The following is a 19,706-nucleotide window of genomic DNA, read 5'->3' as shown; positions in this document are numbered from 1 at the left end:
CAGTATGTTAGTGGGTATGGAAGTTCAACAAAGCAAAACTTGCACGATAATGGGTTTTTTTTTGAAAAAAGTAAAAATCCATGTAGCTGTTCTACAAGTTTTATAAAAGGGGACAATGATAAAAGGGTGCATTTAGAAACATCTTTARTATCTAAATATGGACCTCTTCAAACACTTTTGAATATGGAACCCGAATGTGTGTGCTCCTGGTTCAGCAATGAAGAAAAGCTGGCTTAACGTTAGCTCTGAATGCCTGAGCCAAAACAGCATAGGACATAAAGCACTGATGTAGTGTAAATTCACTTTTTCTGATAAGATTTCTCCCCAGAAATACTGGCAGGTTAACTTTGTCCCAGCAGGCTTTTTCTGAGGTCTCTGCCACTCACACTTTGCGGAGGACCAGATATTTGATCTGCATTTGGCATAAAACTAACCAAAGGTCATAAAGCCAACACAGAGAGTTCATAGTGCACACTGGGAGACTTGAGGGTAATGTGACCTTGTGCAGAACCTTGTGCAGAACCTTGTGCAGAAGTGATCTGCTAGAACACACATCTGACATAAGTGGCTGAAACACAGCCTTTATCCTGGTACACCTTGTGAATTTACTGGCTATTTTGAGGAGGAAAAAAAAAGGAAAAGAAAATAATGAAAGAGAAAGAGAGACAACCTGGTGAAGATATTAAGGAGATAAAGGAAGGTGCTTATGTTGCAACTGTGTGATTTTTTTAAGTGGGGGGGGAAATGAAGATTGTTCTAGTTTCAGATAGGAATGAAGGAATGACAGTAAAGGGACATTTGAAAAAAATGGAAAGATACACTATTGGTACTTGATTTATTCATTTATAAATCTACATTTCCTAACACCAAAAAAAGCCAAAAAGAATGAAGTACTTAGCTGTTATTTATGGCTCAAGCAGTATTCCAAATTTTCATTGGTGGAGATTCCATTAATAAAAACTAATATTCTCTATATCCTGGCTGTTCCTCTACAACACAAAGCACACAAGGGCTTTTCCTTTGAAAATAAAAATAAAACAAGCTGTTAATGGAATTTTATATTTGTGCTACCAAGATATTCAAGTGAAGTCTTGAGGGTAACCACAATCCCTGGCTAGAATCCTCCTTCCTATTAAAGCTGACCTGGACAGGACTTGCTTTCATGCCACATTTAAATTGTCCAGTGAAAAGAATCTCTGTGGGAGACATAACACATTTTTCTTGCCTTCTTCCCTCTGACCAGCTTAACGTAGTTGCTGCATCTTAGTCATTAACAGGGGAGGGAAGGAAACCAGTACTTCCCAGCTCTGGAAAAGAAACTGTTTGAGAAAAAAATCACTGAGTCCTACATTCTAATAACGAAAGGTCTGTTTGGTCACCAACAACTTATTCWTGACCTCATGAACTGGATTTTTTTCTGCTCTCCTTGGCTAAGTCTTGAATATCCTAAATGACAGGATTTCCAGGGATGGATAAAGTAACTTAAAAAAATCTCTTTTCCAGCCTGTTTTACTCATTTATTAACAAAGAGACCCAGGCCGGCCAGGATGCTGTTTCAGAACAARGGTTTCCTAGGTGTTAACTCCGTAGAGGAAACATCACAGAAAGTCTACTAGAACAGCAACTACTAATGCTCTACTGACTACTTACTGCTTTTCTTAAGGCTAAGTAATTATCAAACTGAATTCTAAGGTATAAAAAAAAAAAACTGTTAGCAAGCCAGATCAGTAATTTCACACAGAAATACCCCTCTGCTAACTTACATTAGTCGTTTAAAGGTGACTTGAACTGTCTTGCTGGTACATTTGGAAACAGAGTGAAATATGTGCTGTTGCTGGACATACAGCACACATCTTCTTTCCAGTATGAGAGTCAATATATGGCATTAGTGTATATTTCAGAGGGAAGCTAACTTGCAGACTGCCGAAGGATAGCATCGAATGCAGAGAGAAAGAAACAGAAGTCAGGGGCAAGCACCACTGCCTAAACCCTTTAAGCCTCCAAAGCCTTTGCACCAGCTATTTGCTTTAAAGGGCTTTGAACAAAACCAAACAGGAAAGATCTCAGACCTGTTGGACTGCCAGAAAGTTAGTGGTCTCTGGGAGTTTGACAGTTGAACTGCTAGACCTGTGTGTTATGTAGAACTGTTGGAAAGAATTGTTTCAAGGAGAGAGCCAGGCACGGCACAGCTGGATCTCAGTAGCACATGTTGGTGCCAGACAGTCTGTTCCTTAAAAAGGGCAAATGAAGTGATCTGAGATGTCCTAAGTTCAGTAAGGTCAGCTGAAGTACAGACTCCCTAATTGCAGTGGCCCCCTTGCTTACCATGAGGAGGAAGAAATGTTTTCTGGAGTTCATGAAAGCAGGCTTATATTTATTCACTTGAAGATATTTAGTCCACTGCTCATCCACAGACCTGGGTACTAATTCTGTGATATTTAGCACAATTTATACTGCTTGTGAAATGTAGATACTTTCTCTGAGAAAAAAAAAAAAAAAAAAAAAAAAAAAAGGCAATATTTCTGTGCATTGGAACAAGCCTGACTGCAAGTCAAACAAGACTGCCCAAAAACCACTGTCATGGTGTGAACAGCCCTGCTTTGCAGTAGGGTGCTGAGAGCAGGCTCAGCGACTGACAGATCGGAATTGGAGCCCTACTCACAGCAGACTGCCATTGTATCAACTATTTGAGCAAACTTTGAGAAAAACTCTCTTAGTGAAACAAGGCAAATACCAACTATCCAAAGAAAAAGAGAACTGCTTCCAAAACAGTGGGAATCACTGAAGAATGTACAAGGATGTAGTTTGGGAAAGAGTCCAGGAAGCCATGACTTGGGTTTGCTCTCAGTTCCATAAAATCTAATTTCAGGGCTTCCCCAACTTTTAAACAGACGTGTGGGCAGTGCAGCAACTCAGCGGTTATGTAGCCTGAGCAGAGAAATGATGCTCTGCAGTGTGTGTTTATGATTTTGGATAGCGCATTAAAAATCATGCTACATACACCTGGAGATTAGTTTCTAAAGATCTTTATTGGAGAAGACAAGTTTCCTTAGCAAGCTTTGCAGAATATGCMTCTTGTCATGTATGTTTTTGTCTTCTGTGCCGCAAACTCTGTGTTTGCTCCCCATCTCCTATTACATTGTCAAACAATGTAATTTTCTTTTTTCTTCAGATTGAACTTTGGAAATATAGAAAAATACTTGTTTTTAGACATTAGCAACCCCATTAGTTCTGCATAAAGTTATGTAAGGACAATAAGAAATTTGATTCACTTAAAAATAACAAAATAGATAAAAGTTTTACATCTGACTTGACAAAATTTAGATCTTTAAGTATTTGGAGATAAGAATGGTCAACACTGGAAAGCTTATCTTCCCCTAAATTCAGAAAGCTGCTAAGTCTATAATGGTTGTTTTTGTCACTTAGCTACTAAATACATTGCTTATAATGAAGCTTTTAACTGTTGACCCTAAAATTAGTGTTTTAGTACTGAACCTAGTAGCAGATTGCCTTTGTAGCTGCAAGTTATTTCCTGCACCTTTATTTCCTATAAAACATATTAGTTTCTGATAAACATCCTGACACTAGCATTGCCATACTCTGAGTACCGTGAATGTGCCATGTTTCCCTGCTATCTGCTGCCAAGGGAGCATTTCTTTGTACAAATTATGTGGACACTTCCAAATCATTTTCATAGTATGTCAGGAATTATAAGGGAAATGACACCAAAAGAGATGAGAAACCATAGAAAATACTATCAGGTTTTAATTTTGAAGCATCTATAAGATGCTAGTCAGTTAAGCAAGTGAATGACCTTTTCTATGTAGGCACAATTAYATTGATTTTGCCCTGTGGGTACTTCAGTCTAGCAAGTCAAGCAAAGTTCTGGCCACCTCGTCACAGTAAAATAAGATTGTTTTCTGTATTATGTAAGAAAAACTTGTTACTTAGTGCTTGTAAATTATTTTTCATGAAAATAGATTAAATCCAAACACGTGCTTTTCCATTAATGSAGAAGAGAATTCAGTGATTATGGTTTGGGGAAGAAGACTTGTGGTTTTCAATCTGTAATAAAATCTAGGGGAAAGAACAAATTAAAATGAAAATGACAAGATTTAAAACAACAAGGGATAAGCAGCAGCAGTCTGAGCAGTTCAGAAAGTTTAAAAATTTCCCCATAAGGAGAAATTGCACTAATGGTAGTGGGAAGACTGTCCSTGACTTCAGAGATGTGTGGATCACTCCGAAGCAGATCGCCACTGGCAGCAGAACAGCAGTCCTGCTGATAGTCCCTCGGAGCAGGACCTCAGCATGTTGCAGGTGACGGTGATTTCTGACAAAATCTGTGCCTGATGCAAAGAAATATACAGATTTATCACTGCAAAACCATAAACAGTATAAMACAACCGGGCTTACATAGGTACTTGGTTAGCCTTATAAAGTAGCTGAACTGTTTAATTTCCCCAGCTGTTGGGGAAAGTTATTTTTTGTTCTGATTTAGTATTTTCCAAAGTGAATCATCAGAGCAACAGCTGGTTCTTGCTTTTTTAGCTGGTTCTTGTTTGTTTGTTTGTTTTCTTTTCAGGCTTGGCTGTTTTTAGTGCCTAAGTAGAATTAATGCAATTCATTTTATAGGTTGATTTGACTTTGTCAGGATCATGTCTCTGGCATCTTTTTTCTTCTTTTAGGGAAGGTGTGAGTGGATTTTTATAAGCCTGCCTGTACCAAAAATAATCTTTTAGGTGAGGATGACAGGGATATTGTTTTTCCTTCCCAAGGTCTGTAACAGGAAAATATTTAATTCTCTGTGTAAAAAACCTGCATGTGTTTGGACTGAAACATGTTCTAACTTCTTTTGCTGTTTCATGGCCCCTTGTTAACACATTTCCCCRCAGACTGAAGAGCTTTGCTTCAATTGAGTTTCCTTAGGCTTGCTTTTCCAGGCAATCTGGCTCTCAATTCATTGCATCTTGCCTAAGGGAATAATGTGCTGTTAGTAGACTGGAGAGTTTTCAGTAAAAGCTTTCTACCTCTATGAAACTTGCTCCCTCTGCTGTTTCAACTGTGCTTGGCAGGAAGAGCACATGGAAAGCAACTTGAATGCAGGCCTATCATTTAACTACTTCAGTGCAGACTTACCATTTAACTGCTTCAAAGCAGTGTGTCATTTTTTTTTTTTATTTGCAAGATGAAAACATATTATCACCTTGTTCAGTCAGTGTTTTCTTAGAAATACTCCAGTGTCATGGGGATGAGGACTAAATGTGCATTCCCATATTGCTCTGAATCCTTTTGGAAGTCAGCTCCATCTTTTGTATAAATAATCCTACCATATATTAAGAGTTTTCCAAGGCTTYAGCTTTCAGAATTAGAAACGTACATATTGCGAATGTCATTTTGGAAATTTAGTTTAGATACATACCTTGTTTTCCTCTAACAAAAAGCTTTTTCTGTCTGTCAAGAATAAAAAATTATATGAAGGCATRGTCTCCTAATTTCAGTTATTCCTATATTAGAAAACAGATTTCAGGAATAGAAATTATCATCAGTACTAGCTGGAATTATATTTAAGAATATCGAATTATGAAAAATAATTCTGATGAGGTAATGCAACCGTTTAATCCTGCTCTCAGTGAAATTGATATTACAAATCCTTTTCACACCAGGGAAGATCAGGTTTAGCAGTGTATGTGAYGCAAAAGACTTGAAGAATATGTTCAGTTCCCTCAAAACATTTTTCAGAATTATTTGAAATATGTCTCCATTAGAACAAATCTTGMAGTTTTGAGATTGGAATGATGGAATTCTGATAGGTTATAGTTTAGACAAGTGCTCACCAATCTAATATGGGTAACATATAAGGCACGTGTTGTGTAGACAGACTTTACATATACACCAGTTTAAATGCTTCTGTACTGTTCTGCGTTGTAAGTCACTCAGACAAGTTTTTTATTGCACCATGGGGAAATACTGCAACCTATTTGTTTTAGTCCTCTGCGCTTAATAAGCCAGAGTACTTTTCTGCGCTTCGAACTCCTGCAGCCATCTCCACATCAGTTTTGTTTGGCTTAAGTAAAGGAGATGTAAGGAAACTGGGAAGTGTTTAAACTTACCAGATGAGCACTGCAAAAGGTGTTACTAGATTAGCATTTTGTAATGGGCTTGCTCTTGTGCTTGGGATTGACTGAGAAAGAATCTCTTAAAAAGTTACTGCCTGACAGGTGAGATGGAATGACTGGTTATTTGGGCATATTTAACTTGTCTCCAGAGTGAAATAAAATACTAGCCTAAAAATGGGAGAAAAAAAAGTTACAAAGCCTTAGCTAACAGATGGTCATTCTTAGATATGCGTATTTCACTACTTGAATCATCTGAACTCAGCATCAGAAATAAAAGGAGGGGGCAGGAGGAGAAAGTAAATTAGCTTTTCTCTTTTGKCAGTATAAAATTTCAGTAGCTGCTACTCTCTCTCTTACAAGGATAATATTCTTGCAGTAAGGTACTTATCCAATTGGAATTGTAGAAATTTTGTAAAGGGGATACGAACAAATCCTTGAGAGGACTTGCTTCCATAAATCTATAAAATATATCCTGGTAGTACTGAGTCAGCTGTGTTCAGGAAAGTACCCAGGGATATGCTTTACATTAAATTATATTATTACAGAAGATACACTACTGGCAAAAGCACCTGTATCTTTGGTTTATGAGAGATCTTATTTTTTTATATGCAATGAGTGACATGAATAAAAAATAATAGCATTAAATTGAGTGTATTTTRTGGCTTATCCCAGGATGCTGAATAAATAGTAGGCCAAAAATTATGTGTTTTCAGAGCAAATCACATTAGTTACGTTCAGACCAGAATTTCCTCAGATTTTTAAATAAATTTGGGCCAAAGGAGGATGGACAGTTTCTAGTGATTGAATCTGTGGTATAACAGGATTTCCAAGCTGCACTGTCTTTTACTTGCTGTTTGCATACAGTGGGACCCAGCTTTCCAGTTCTGTCTGTGATTTCCAAATAGACTCTTGCAGCCAGTGGCCTAAGTTTTTCTGCAGCACACTTGACGGATTGCAGGTGTCACGGTGGCCAGCTGGCAGTGTGTAATAGAGGTTGCCCTGGACTATTGCCCTCATGCTACTTGCATAAAACTTTCTGGGAGAGATTCTCCTTCCAGCTCCTATTACCAATGTATTAAACCCATGACAAAAATAACAGTCTCGCCTTAAAACAAGTAAATAAATAAATAAATTTCCCTGCAGAAGGTGCTGATCACCAGGCAAAGATTTATTGCTGCTTCATTTGGGGAGTTTGGTCCACATAACTTTCATCATAGTCTTCCATTTAGTTGAAATATGTGTATTGTTTGTCCCTTGCACACTATTTGCTGAAGTRTTTGGCTTATTTTATTGATGGCATCATAATTACTGTCTCTGGTTTAGGGTTAAATGGTACTTTTTTTTTTTTTCTTCCATGTCATACAAAGTGTATAAAAATGGAAATAGCCTCTCTTTTAAGGTCTCATTTGCAAAAATTTTTATTTCAAAAAGAAAAATATAAAAATCTGCTCTCTTGGTCACTACTGCTCTTCCTCGAAGGCTTCCATTTCGGTTTTCATGAGTAGTAGTTTGTTGTAATAATTTTCTTTCAGCGTCTGTTTGTAGTGCATGCTTTTGTTTTCAAAAAGCACACTAGGACCTGCGGAGAAAACTAACTTTAAGAAAAGATACTTCTTCACTTGGCTTTAGYATTTCTCATTTTCCATCTTTAGTTTCCTCTTTACTATTGAAATAATTGGTAGCAGAGGTCTGAACATTCAAGAGCATCCACTTCTTGCTCTACTYGCCAGGTTTTCAGTTAGATTTTGGTCCTTAAGCCAGAATAGGGTTACACTTGCATACTCCTCACTAGAGGTGAATTCAGCACATTTTCCAGTATAACAGCAGTACTGCAGAAGCATCTACTGCTTTACCTTCTGAACTGGAAGACTGATGTTTTCCAAGGAACATTGCAAGCTTCTACAGCAACATAGTTTAAATAATCATGTACATCAGCATCAGCTTTTACTACCATAGCAATTTTGGCTGTCTAACCTCTGAAAGAGCATAAAGATAAAAATAGAAATCCAAAGATAATTTGCATATCATTTTTATGCTTTTTCTTGACTTTATGCTTTTTCTTGAATGTGCAAGTGTGCACCTGTATTTCCCAATGATACATTTCTAGCAGCAGTAACGTCACAGATYACGTATTATCGGTCAGTTTGGTCACAGCTTATGCATACTGCTTTTGTAGTAGAGTAACTTTTGTTACTGAAGCACTATATTATTAGTCAGTTATGCATTTAGTCACTTTTGATGTTAGTGTTGTCTGAATTCCTTCCTCCATTAGTGGTGAAAATATCAGAAATTTTACATTTGTATGTATAAACACACTAGTCATAGCCCTTTCTCTTAAGATCCTGAAGTCATTATTCATGTGAAAACCTGAAGATTTCCTTTTTCTGTAAATTTACTTACARTTACTGATTTATTCTATCCACTACTACATAAAGATGTAATTATAATGTTAGAATAAATTGGCATTTTCCTTAAAAATATACTTTTCTGTCTGTACAGATACATCATAGACTCATAGATGTCATATGTGTATACAGTTGTTTTATTTAATGCTAGACTTTACCAATGAATACAGATATGTGCAAGCTCTTGAAGCTAGTGTGGTATTATTATTTAGTCAGAAATATGTCTTTAGTACTCAATTGGTGTGTAATACCTGGCCAATTCAATTTGAAAAGGAAGAGGAAAAACTTACTTCTGTTTCTTTTTATTTATCTTCAGTACTGCACAGCAGGAAAATTCCCTTTRAAAAGCAATTGCAACCTAGCTACTSTTGCTGCTGTAATTTAAGATTTATCCTTATGTATTATAATGAGAAGAATAAAGGCCTCTATTTTGTGTCTTATATCACTAYRAATAGCTGGAGACCAGCAGTTATTACACATTTTCCATACTCAGTATATTCTAATAGAAAGAGGGTAATAACAGAAAACCCATAATATTAACATAGAAACCTAACATTTATGTTGAGATATAGATCCAAAAACTAAAGGAACAAGGATTAAAATGCKAGGTCTAATTTCTGCTGATCGTATAGAGCCACACGCAACCCACGGGGTGTGTAGATGATTGCCGTCAGCATGAATGGTAGCTTAAAACCCGGAGCTATAATAGCACTCCTTAGCTGTCTGTTTTCCTGGAACTAAAGAAACCAGCCCTGCAATCTGGAAAGAGAGCAAGCTGTTTGTGTGGCATCTGATTTCTTCATAAATATTCAGGGCAGAGTTTTGTTGCTTTGTGGAAGCTGCCTCTACAAACATTATTAATGGCCTGTACTGATAAATGCAAATTGTTCCCAGAGTTTTTTCCTTACAAAGATATTCCATCCTGTTTGACTAAGCTCCATGTAAATGGGATTTGAATGGCAACACTTTCTCACTTGCAGCCTGGTGAGCGTTAGAGTGGTAGCCAGGCTCTTTCCTTCTGTTCTTTTCCCCTCAAAGAAGTGTTTCTGTGAGGGGACAGTGAGAAGGGAAAGGAAGAAATGGAGACTGACCAACTCTTGGTTGTTGATCAAGGGACACTCTGCATTTATCAAATTGAACAGCTCTGTGATTTGTATAGATATCTTTTTTAAAAGCACCTATCAAGCCACATCCTTTTTTATCATTTTTTTTTAGATGTAAGCAGTTTCTGACTGTCAGCTAGCAAAAGAGAAWCATTTTTGATGGCAAAACGAATGCATTGAACAATATTGCAGCTGATGAACCACAATCAAATTTAGTTGCAGAGGAATAAAGAAACATTTTTTTTCAGATAATATACCAGATGAAAAGGCATTATATGACTTCAAGAGAGGTGATAGATTTAGCCTTGAAAAATTTACCTCAACAGACAATGYACTATTTCAGCTATGCTATAAGAGCTGAAAAGATATTCCATAGTAACTTACATATTTCTTAKCAAATATGTAAATGATTTTACATTTTCATAGTTTCCTGCCAGTAGCTGCAAACAATTCTGCCTTGTTAGGGCCTGTAGAAAACCTGAAATGGCAAAATGGTCTGTCAAAATATATATAATCTATCCAGAGTGAGTTACCTTCCACTTGCCACAAGAGGTCCCTTTTCCAAGCATAGCGCTGAAGTGTCTTGAATGTGCCTCCAAAAAAAGTTTGGCTTCCAGGGTCCTCACTGTCAATGGAGGTGCCTTAATTTTTCTCAAGCTTTTTTGCTGAGTTCCGARGACCATGAATTACCTGTGTTGATATCTCTGCAACTTTTTCAAGCAAAACCTGATAAAGAAAAGTATGAATATGGCTTTGGCACTGACRTGAGAGCACAAGATAGTCCGCTAGCAGTCAGTGAATTTCTTATCAGAACAAGAAAAAAAAAAGGAGACACTGAGCCCAGCAGGTATGCGCAGTTTAGGATGCAAGGGGGCTATGTTCACATTGCCCCTTTCTGCCACACTTAGGCTCTAACTAGAAACTCACAGAGATTTCCCATCTATGTCATGAGTTTAAGTAGAGACCCAGAGAGCAATTCCTAGTCTGCTGATACACCCGCATGCAGAATGGAATTGTAAAGTTTGAATCTCTGTTGCAGTATACCATGGAGTACTAGTTGAGATTAAAACACAAAAACACAAATCTTAGTGAAATTCAGGGGCGAAGAAAAGARAAAACTTCTCACATTATCCTGTTAATGGAAACCGTTTTGCTTCCTCATGCCTACTCTTGGAATCAGTTGAAGTTAGCTGCTGTTCACTTGGGATCTATTTTACATTAAATGATACTTACAAGTTTACTTTCCAGCTACTTGGCCTTGTTTGGATAATGTTAAGTCGGATGAAGATTCAAAACATGCAAAGAAAAAATACTGAATCATAGACTGAGCCTTTGGAAGGTTTTTCTTAATAAATACAKGCTGTCTATACATGTAAACTTCACATTTTTGCAAACTGGCACAATTTAGCAGGTTCTGTTTGAAGCAATTTCAGTGGAACTGGTAGTTTCAATTCTGTCTTAAAATTTGTATGCAAGATTTACAGCAGATTTCACAAGAAAAAAGTGAACAGCCCGCAAAATAGCAGGAAGTTGTTCTTCCAACATGCTTGTTTTGATTGTTCTTGGTAAGAGGGATCCCACKGTGTCTCACAGTGTATTTGCAGCTCTGTATTGAGGAAATGTAATCCCTCATGTTCACCACTTCTGTGGACTCAAGGGCTCTGTGGATAACAGGTGAAAATCTTTGGTAGGGCTACCCTTCATCAGGGCTTTCTGGTGAACAGTGTCCTCTGCTCACTAGATGGCACTAACTGCACATTGTGCAGGGACAAAAAATCAATGCAAGGARGAGTTTCCAGTCAGGGAAGTTGGTCTCCCTCTTTCCAGTAACATATGGCTAAACTGTTTATATGGCAACCAAATCTGCATATATGTTTTTTATTTTCCTAGAACTGGCTTGATAGAAGATGATTCTCACAGTGGTGTCTAACTATGACCTGGTTCTCATCTCATAACTTAGGCTCTGCAGCTTTAATCCTAGTAGTTCTTGGTTCATGTTAATATTTCTTTAATATATAGGCACCAGAAATACAGAAACTCGTGCAGGAATTGGTTTTATAAAGCACTATGAGTCAGACCCAAAWAGCGTATGCATGTGATTTGAGAGGAGAGCTCTATTGACAGGATATCTGGTGTGGGAACACAGGCAAGAAGAGTCAGGCTTTCATTATATTTAACAAAATATAATGATATGCTTAACAGAAAAATAGGGTACATCACCATGTGGAAGTTAAGGTTATTAAACTGTACTTGTAAATTAGACAAATCCTGAGATTAGAGAAAACATACAAGGCTCATAATTTGAATTTTCTAATTTTCAGATTCATCACAGAAATTAAAGGTGAGCAGCATGATGCTAATCCTCCCTATTGTCAGACTTTTCCATGTTGTCTCATAATTAATTTTCTTGTATGATTACAAATGCCTCTTTTTCATCTTTTTATTTCTTCCTCCTATGACATTCTTTCGGTACTTGTTGATTACAGTCTTCTGCTGCCCATCATGATGTTACTGAACTTTGAATATGATAGATATTCACGTATTTTAGGTAATAAACAAAACTTGAGTTTACATACAGCACTCAGTCCATCAGTGAATCTCTGGATAGCTTGCATTTGTAGATCTAGAGGCTCTAACCACTCTTTATTGTTGGTGTGAAGGTCCTTGGTAAACAGCAAAAAGGTTTTCTTGGTTTTAAGAAAATGTATGTTTTCCTTATAAAATGTTTGCATACATATATGTACACATAAATATGTGTGCGCATGTGGGTGTATATGTAGACACACAGATATAAGGACTRTATCAAATTACTGTTTCCAGTAAAAATATTTTGAAGAACTGTGATTCCATTCTTTCTGTAACAAGTGCCTCTAAGTATCTCTTCCTTTCAGAGCTACAAAGAGTTTTCCTCATGTTCCTCTGAGTTATTGCAACTTGGGATTTTTATTTTTACTTAGTGTTGTGGGAAGTAGCTAAAACTGGCAATAGAAGCAGTAGCTGTAGACCAACAAAGTACTGTAATGCAACCTGCCAAAAGAGAAAAATAGCTCGTTTTCTCTTCCAGTGGCTGTAGGCTTCAAGCAGAAATGAGAATAACTCTAGATGCCGAAAAAAACAAAACAGTCGAATTGTGTCRCTGCCCTGCTAGGAGCCTTGACACTTCTTCAGTCAGTCAGTCAGGTCACTCTGTGGCAACTATGGTGGCGACTGGGTCTGCCCCAGGCAGTTAGCTCAGAGCAGTCCTTTCTTCTAGCYTGGTTCAGACCAAGATCCAAGCAACTCATGGTGCTCAACTGGATGCTGAGGATTGCTTGGGAGATGAGGAGACAAGTTTAGGAAGCAGTGAAGGTAAGRGACCAGAGAAATGGGGTTGGGATCTTCTTTGATAGGAGAAGAGTGTCAGGGTGGGTAGATTGTGGGGAAAAGTGGTTAACAATTTATGTTTTAAAGAAAAAAAAATCTCAATTCTGAATCTTCCACCCATGAGGCTGTGTGCCACCTATCATRGGAGCTCTTTGGTCTGATGTGAGCTGCTGATAGCAGGGCAGTTTTCAGCTAAAAGAGGACAGAGCAACAATAGCATCTAATCTGACACCACTTGGTAACTGTGGTGTYCATTTAAATGTAGCTAAAGGTTATATGCTGTTTTTGACAATCTTTGTCAAAAAGACAGTATTTGTCAAAATGTTAGAAATGTGAGAGTAGGAGGGAACATTGTGATTCCTGACTAACTACCAGACAAGAAATAAAAACAGATGCTATCAGTTTCTCTAAAAGAATTTCTAGTTGTTTAGATTCCAGATAACCTGGGAACTCCTTGAAGTGTGGTATAGTTTGAGACGCATCTTTAGTTACAAAAGCATKTTGATCCTTGCAGTAAATTGAAAATGAACAGAAGAGGAAGTGAACCATGATATGGCAGAGGACATTATGTTTTGTGTATGCTCTGTTGAAGTATTTTGTTCTAGTCTATTAAATATTTAGATAGCCCTGCAGTCACTATTAATCCAAGTAGTCATTTTTCCCTAGCCCACTATGAATTCCTACCTTACAGTCACCCCCTTGAAATCAGTCAAACTGAATGCCAAGTTGTGACTATTTAAAAATAGTCTACTATTTTTGACAATAAGATGTATTTGTGCCTGACCAGATGTTGCTAAAAATATTGGAAAGATTAACATTACATAAGCTGTAAACTCCAGTTTTAATAGACAGAGAGGTGAAAGAGGCAACTTGGATGATCAAAGGATTCTGTACTCCCATTGGTAGACATGGTAGTATTGGTAGTATTGGTAGACATTGGTAGACATGGTAGTATTGGTAGTATTGGTAGACACTTCTAAACTGAAGTGTCACATACAAAGGGCTTGCTTTGTGGTCGTAATAATCCTTAGCTGAGAGCATCAGAGGAAGAGTCTTTTGTTGAGTTTGATTTGATGTATTGATACATGTTGTTTGTTATTTACAGATGCATTTTATTAATAGAATACATCTCATTCTTATTTATACTGCTCTATTTTTCATCATATTTCTTAGCTCCTTCCTTCTGTCTTTTTTGTGCCATTTTCTTTCCCTTTATTATCTTCATTCTACTCTAGTTGTACCTCAGGGAGAAAGGTGTTTTTTATTGGCAGCCACTTGCATAGCCAGGTCCACAAGCTAATCTTTCACTTCAGCACGCAGAGGTTCTTCGTACTGCCATGCTCAGTCTAGGCATGGGGAGCAGCTTATCAAGGAAATTTTTGATTTGTGGTCTCTACTTGCCAATGGAAACATACATTTTTTTTTCTCCCTTTGTCCTCCTTGAAAAGTTCCTTTTTCTCAGGTGAGAAAGAGAGATTTGATATCCAAAGCCTAAAATCTCTCTTATCTCCAGACCCAGTAGCCTCTTTTCATATCTATTCCTGGCTAACTATGAAGTGAAAATAGACAGTATTCTTCCTGTCTGAACTAGGATCCTTAACCTATCGATCTGTTGAGAAACTGCGTGGTCTAAGCTAACAAACTGAGCCAGTTTCAGGGAACATAAAAATAAACAGTATTTTTCTTTGTCACTGATCTTTTTTTCTCTTATGACATTCATGACCTTCATATCTTTTTGTCTTCTTGCACTCTCATCCTTTTGTTCGGTTTTTAAACGTCTTTATCTCCCGGGGGAAGAATGACAGGATTTATCTCTTCCTGGCATTCGCTGCTCATGATATCTGTCTGAACTCAGACCTTCAGAAAGTAACTATATTTTGCATAGTCATTCCTATTTCACACTTCACTCTACTTTCTGATCTTGTTTTATGTTACCATTTCCTTCCCTCTGTCTTTCATTTCTCTTCTCCTGCTCCTCCTCAAATACGCGTTTTAGCTTAAATGAAAGGAAATTATAGAGAATTTATCTAATGTTGTTTTAACTGTCAACCCCTTTCTCTTGAATTGCTTTCATTAGATGAAATGTAAATTCTTTTGTAAGTTCTTCTGAAAACAGGGTATTTTTCTCTTGTGTTTTCGTCAAATGCTTATCTTACTTGCTGAGTATGCTTAGTTAGACAAGAGAAGAAGCCAAGAATGATCAATGGCAAGTTTCTTTCTATTGTTACTAAAAACCTGAAATGCTYTAGTACTGCTGTTCAAAGTAATATATGATGAATATAGCTATAGTGTCACCATTTAAGTAAGACTTTAATTCAACTTTTGCTTACTCTCTTGTTAAATAAGCAATCGGCAACTACAGTGCTGCACTTGGACAAGTATTGGGAAAGGGGTAAAGCTTCTTGGTCAGAGTCCCAGGGAATCTGGCAAGGGATTTTGATAGCTAAATTATCAAATTGCCTTTGAGATTAGAAGAGAGAAACATCACACTCTCAAACAGTACTTCCATTGTAAGGGATGTTTAGTTAGTAAAGCCACTAAATACAAGCTACAAATTGGCAGCTGAAAGTTTATTTTTCTTGGCTGGTTTCTAGCGGTTCATTTAGCCTTATACCTCTTGCTCAGCTTAATCATATAAATGGTTGATAAATTCCTTTTAAATCAACCAAGTAGCTGCACCTCAAGGATCAGTGACAATAGTGAAAGATACAGTATATTTTCATATTCTAGTTCTGGAGTCACCTTGCCAAAAACATACCTCTTGAGCATTTGTCTTTTTTAAAATCCAAATATTAGCTAAGAGATGAAAAGTGCACTGTCCCTGCAGTCCGGTTTTACTGACAAGGAGTCCAGGGGAGACTGGAGCTAGTGGGGTGTAGGCTGACCCTGAAAAAGCAACCCCAAGAGGAATCAACAGTTACTTTTCTTTCCTAGAAAAAATAATATAGAAGTGTTTTACTGGAGCATCGAATGATGCACAGTTACATAAGTATGCATAGTTACCAGTGAGTATTGGATGCTTGATTGCTAGGAAGTAGTTATGATACTGGATTAGGAAAAGGAGATTGGATTAAAGACTGGATTATTGTCTCTACCTCTCCCTGCCCACAACATCTGATTCATTCCGAGTTATTCCTTCCTCATTGTGTGGGGATTACCTATTTCTAGCTGTATGTAATTCCTATCACACTGTCACAGCTATATCACACGTGGTTAAGAAAGCATGAAGAAGCAAATAACATCTTGATGAATTGACTGTGTCAAATTAAACAAACAAAAATTAGAGACTAAAGAAACTTCTAATAGTACTCCAATAACATATAGAGAGGACTTCATATTGCTTTGAAACTGCAGCATGAAGCAGCTTTGAAATGCAACATGATCTCCCAAGAGGCTCTCTATCAAATTCAGGCAGGGTTTTAACATGTTGTAATTCAGGACACCTTTTAATTGCTTATATTTCCATCTACTGCTTAAAAAATAAATACATTTTCTGGAGGGTACTTAATGAACTGCAAAGGCAATTAGTTTTTTTTAAAGTGTATCTAAAAAGTGATTACAAATCCCTACAGAGGTTAATTGGCAGTTAGCATAGACCATATTTCAGAGGATTCACAGGATTCTAAACAGCTGGAAATTTTTTAGAAGCAGGAATGGAAATTGAAGAACTACATTTGACCAGACAGTCTTCACCAGAAGCAATAGTATGTAAAGAATTAAGTTTAAACTCTACCGTTGTGAGTTGTGCTGGCCTAATTACAGTACAGCATGCTTTAATGAGGGCCCTTCCAAGGTCTCTGTGAGTGATACAGCAAACAGCCCGGAGSCAAATTTCAGATCCCAGTGTCAAGAACTGATTCATTGCCTTTCTGCAATTAAGAATTAGGCTTAAGGGTCTGGATAGAGAACCAAGTCTCTTTATTTTTTCAGTTCATATGCTGAATGCAGAGTTGTCAACCCTTTTATTTCAGATGCAACTGAAAGACTAGATATTTGACAGAATATGAAGAAAGAGGACCATATTTAAATATACTCATAATCCTTAAAAAGATTACAGATCAAAGAATGGTCCACTGAAAATGGGTGGATTAAGGGAAGAAATATCCAACAGAAAAGTTGATATAAAACAGGTCTTTCAACCTTTCAACCTGAAATCCCTCTTGTAATTGTTTGAAACTGTAAAAACTGGTGCCAAACCAGTGTTTTGTGTCCCTGTTTGTTCGTGTGCAATGATGTGTTTTTTCCAAGGAAAGAAAGAGGAAGAAAAACTATCAATATCAGCATTGCTTATGAAATATAATGACCAATGATAATCCTGGAAAAAAATACAAACCATAAACCATAAAAAACATATTTTCTGCTACTGAAAATCATGCTGCTCATCCCAAACAACATTCCCACAAAAAGAAAAGGTGGAGCAGAATCAGGGAACACTACATGAAACATTCTTTGGTAAATRTGCCTTTTTTAATGAAAACATGGTCTTGGCTAGCTCTCAAGACAAACATTGCGGCGTTCATGATGCTGGCCATAGGAGCAACCTCTTATTCCCTTGCTAAAGGTTGTAACACTTCCTGACCTAAACACTATATATGAAGAACTGGAWTAGTTACGTAGCTATAAGTTGAGAGATTTTGTTTGAGAAGCTTTCCTCATATATAATGGTCCATTCTGCAGTTTTTGCAAAGAAATATCCATCATGTTGCTGTGCAGAATATTTTGTCTCCTGTCTAGTTGCAGTAAATTAGAAACTTCATTTGTGGGGATATTTTTTTCATTCCATCTATAGATGTTTGAATGTGTAACTTTTATAAAACAGTGTTATGTTTAACACCCAGCATTTTGCAGTCTCACTTCGATACTTCTGTTTCAAACATACATGTTCTCTCTTTCATTATGTTGTTAAAGTTCAAGTGGTTTAAGTCTTATTTTCTTTCAAGCTAGAGAATAGCATTACTCACATACCAGAAGGCTAAGTAATGTCTGGGATTTATTAAATCGTTCAGCAAAGCTGACCACAGACAGTTGCATATAGAACAACTGCTGGAAGAAAAATAATCTTCTGTTGACGTTCATTATACTATAACATATTAGAACTGAGAGTGAAATACTCGGTATCATTTCTSTCTTTGCAATTAGTATGTTTTTTCTAAGACCTTTAGCTAGCTTGACTTTTTTCATTGTGGAATGTTTAAGCATAGACAAAATATATAATGTTAAGCCATAGAATAATAAAACAAGCTAAGTTTAATATTAATTTGTCATTTTGATGAAGCAGGTTTGAGTTATACCAAGTTAAATCTTTATTTCTTGGTAACATGAACAGATCGTTGATTTTTCCTGCCTGATAAGTGTTGTTATACACTTTTTAAAATGTTATATTCCAAATGTATTTGGAAATTTCTGTCACTGCTGTGCTCAACAATAAAAAGTATATATTGATGTTGCATTTTGAAACCTTTTGCTTTACATCTGTTCCTAGTATTCTGCATACCTTTGAAACTTTGCCATGCTCYTTTATTGACCTTTTACAGATAAAACGCAAGTTGTGGAAGCTGCCAAAATATTCAAAGTAATATTATAGCTCAGATAGCACTAACCCAAGTGTCAGAAGAAACCAAGTAGATGATCTTGGGAATTTCAGGTCTTGATCTTTTCAGAAAACTAAACTTGTTTTAAGATCATAAACTAACTGTCCAAATATTCAGTGAAGGTCTCAGGAAAATAATGACAGGAAGTCATTRTTTTCTGTGCAAGACTGTAACCTATAATTTAGATGTTATTCATTTTTATGAGTGAAAGAACATAAAATAAACTTACAATGAATATTTCATAATAAAAGAGAATATATATCAAAACCAATTCCTTCTGTAGTTTATCTTTTTTATTTTGATTGCTTTTCTTTATGTAGCATTACAACCCGCTAAAATTTTTAAACTTAAAGAAGTGGTTTGTGAGTGGACTTTCAGGACTACATGCTACATAATTATGTTTTAATTTTTTAGAAAACTGTGGGACATATTTCCCAGAAGTGAAAAATGACCCAGACAAATATTTACAAAGATGTCCCGAGTCAGTAAAGAAATGGCTAAAACAACTGAAGAATGCCGGGAAGATCCTGCTACTAATCACCAGTTCTCACAGTGACTATTGCAGGCTCCTGTGTGAGCATATCATTGGGTAAGTGCAATGTTCATTTCAAATTATATCTGCCAGCAAATAGAGCAATTTGAGATAAGCCATAACTGTAAGGAGGTTGCTTTCATCTTCCTCATGTTTAATAGCTTGTTTGGGTCTGAGGTTYCTGGTGGTCTTCTCTCTGGTTAGAGTACTGTAGAGTACTCAAGACAAGGCAGTCCCCTGGAAGCCAGGGATCTACAGCTGACCCATAGCACAGTTATGTCCTGCAGTTTAAGGGCATTGTGATGGATTTGAAGATGACAAGGAATATTTTTCAGGCCATTATCTGAATCCCAAATTTATTATAAGTTTTTGCTACACTGTCCTATTCAAGTCACTTCCTGTCTATGCTTCTCCAGCCATAAATATAAATAGTAGTATTTCATTTCCTTGCAGTAAATCTGCACAGAAAAGCTCATAAATACCTCTTCCTTCTAAGCACASCTTCTAAGAGGTAGTTGTGAATGAGAAATGTGCATTTACACATCACAGCAGAAAAGAAAAAAACAAGTAGTTCATTGCACTTAGTAATTCGT

General features: G+C 36.8%; 1 protein-coding gene across 1 annotated transcript in view; it reads left to right on the top strand.

Annotated features, from left to right (window-relative positions):
• Positions 1-19,706, top strand: part of NT5DC1 (5'-nucleotidase domain containing 1) — a 130,015-nt gene that overhangs the window by 59,256 nt on the left and 51,053 nt on the right. The window contains exon 7 of the mRNA XM_026045656.1: positions 18,996-19,170. Coding sequence (XP_025901441.1) covers positions 18,996-19,170 — 175 coding nt within the window. The remainder of the gene's footprint in view (positions 1-18,995; positions 19,171-19,706) is intronic.

The sequence above is a fragment of the Nothoprocta perdicaria genome, unplaced genomic scaffold (genome assembly GCF_003342845.1).
Source record: "Nothoprocta perdicaria isolate Ctin4 unplaced genomic scaffold, notPer1 scaffold_409, whole genome shotgun sequence".
In the NCBI taxonomy this organism is placed as follows: Eukaryota; Metazoa; Chordata; class Aves; order Tinamiformes; family Tinamidae; genus Nothoprocta; species Nothoprocta perdicaria.
The sequence above is the reverse complement of the archived record's forward strand: the minus strand, read 5'-3'. Positions and strand labels throughout refer to the sequence as shown.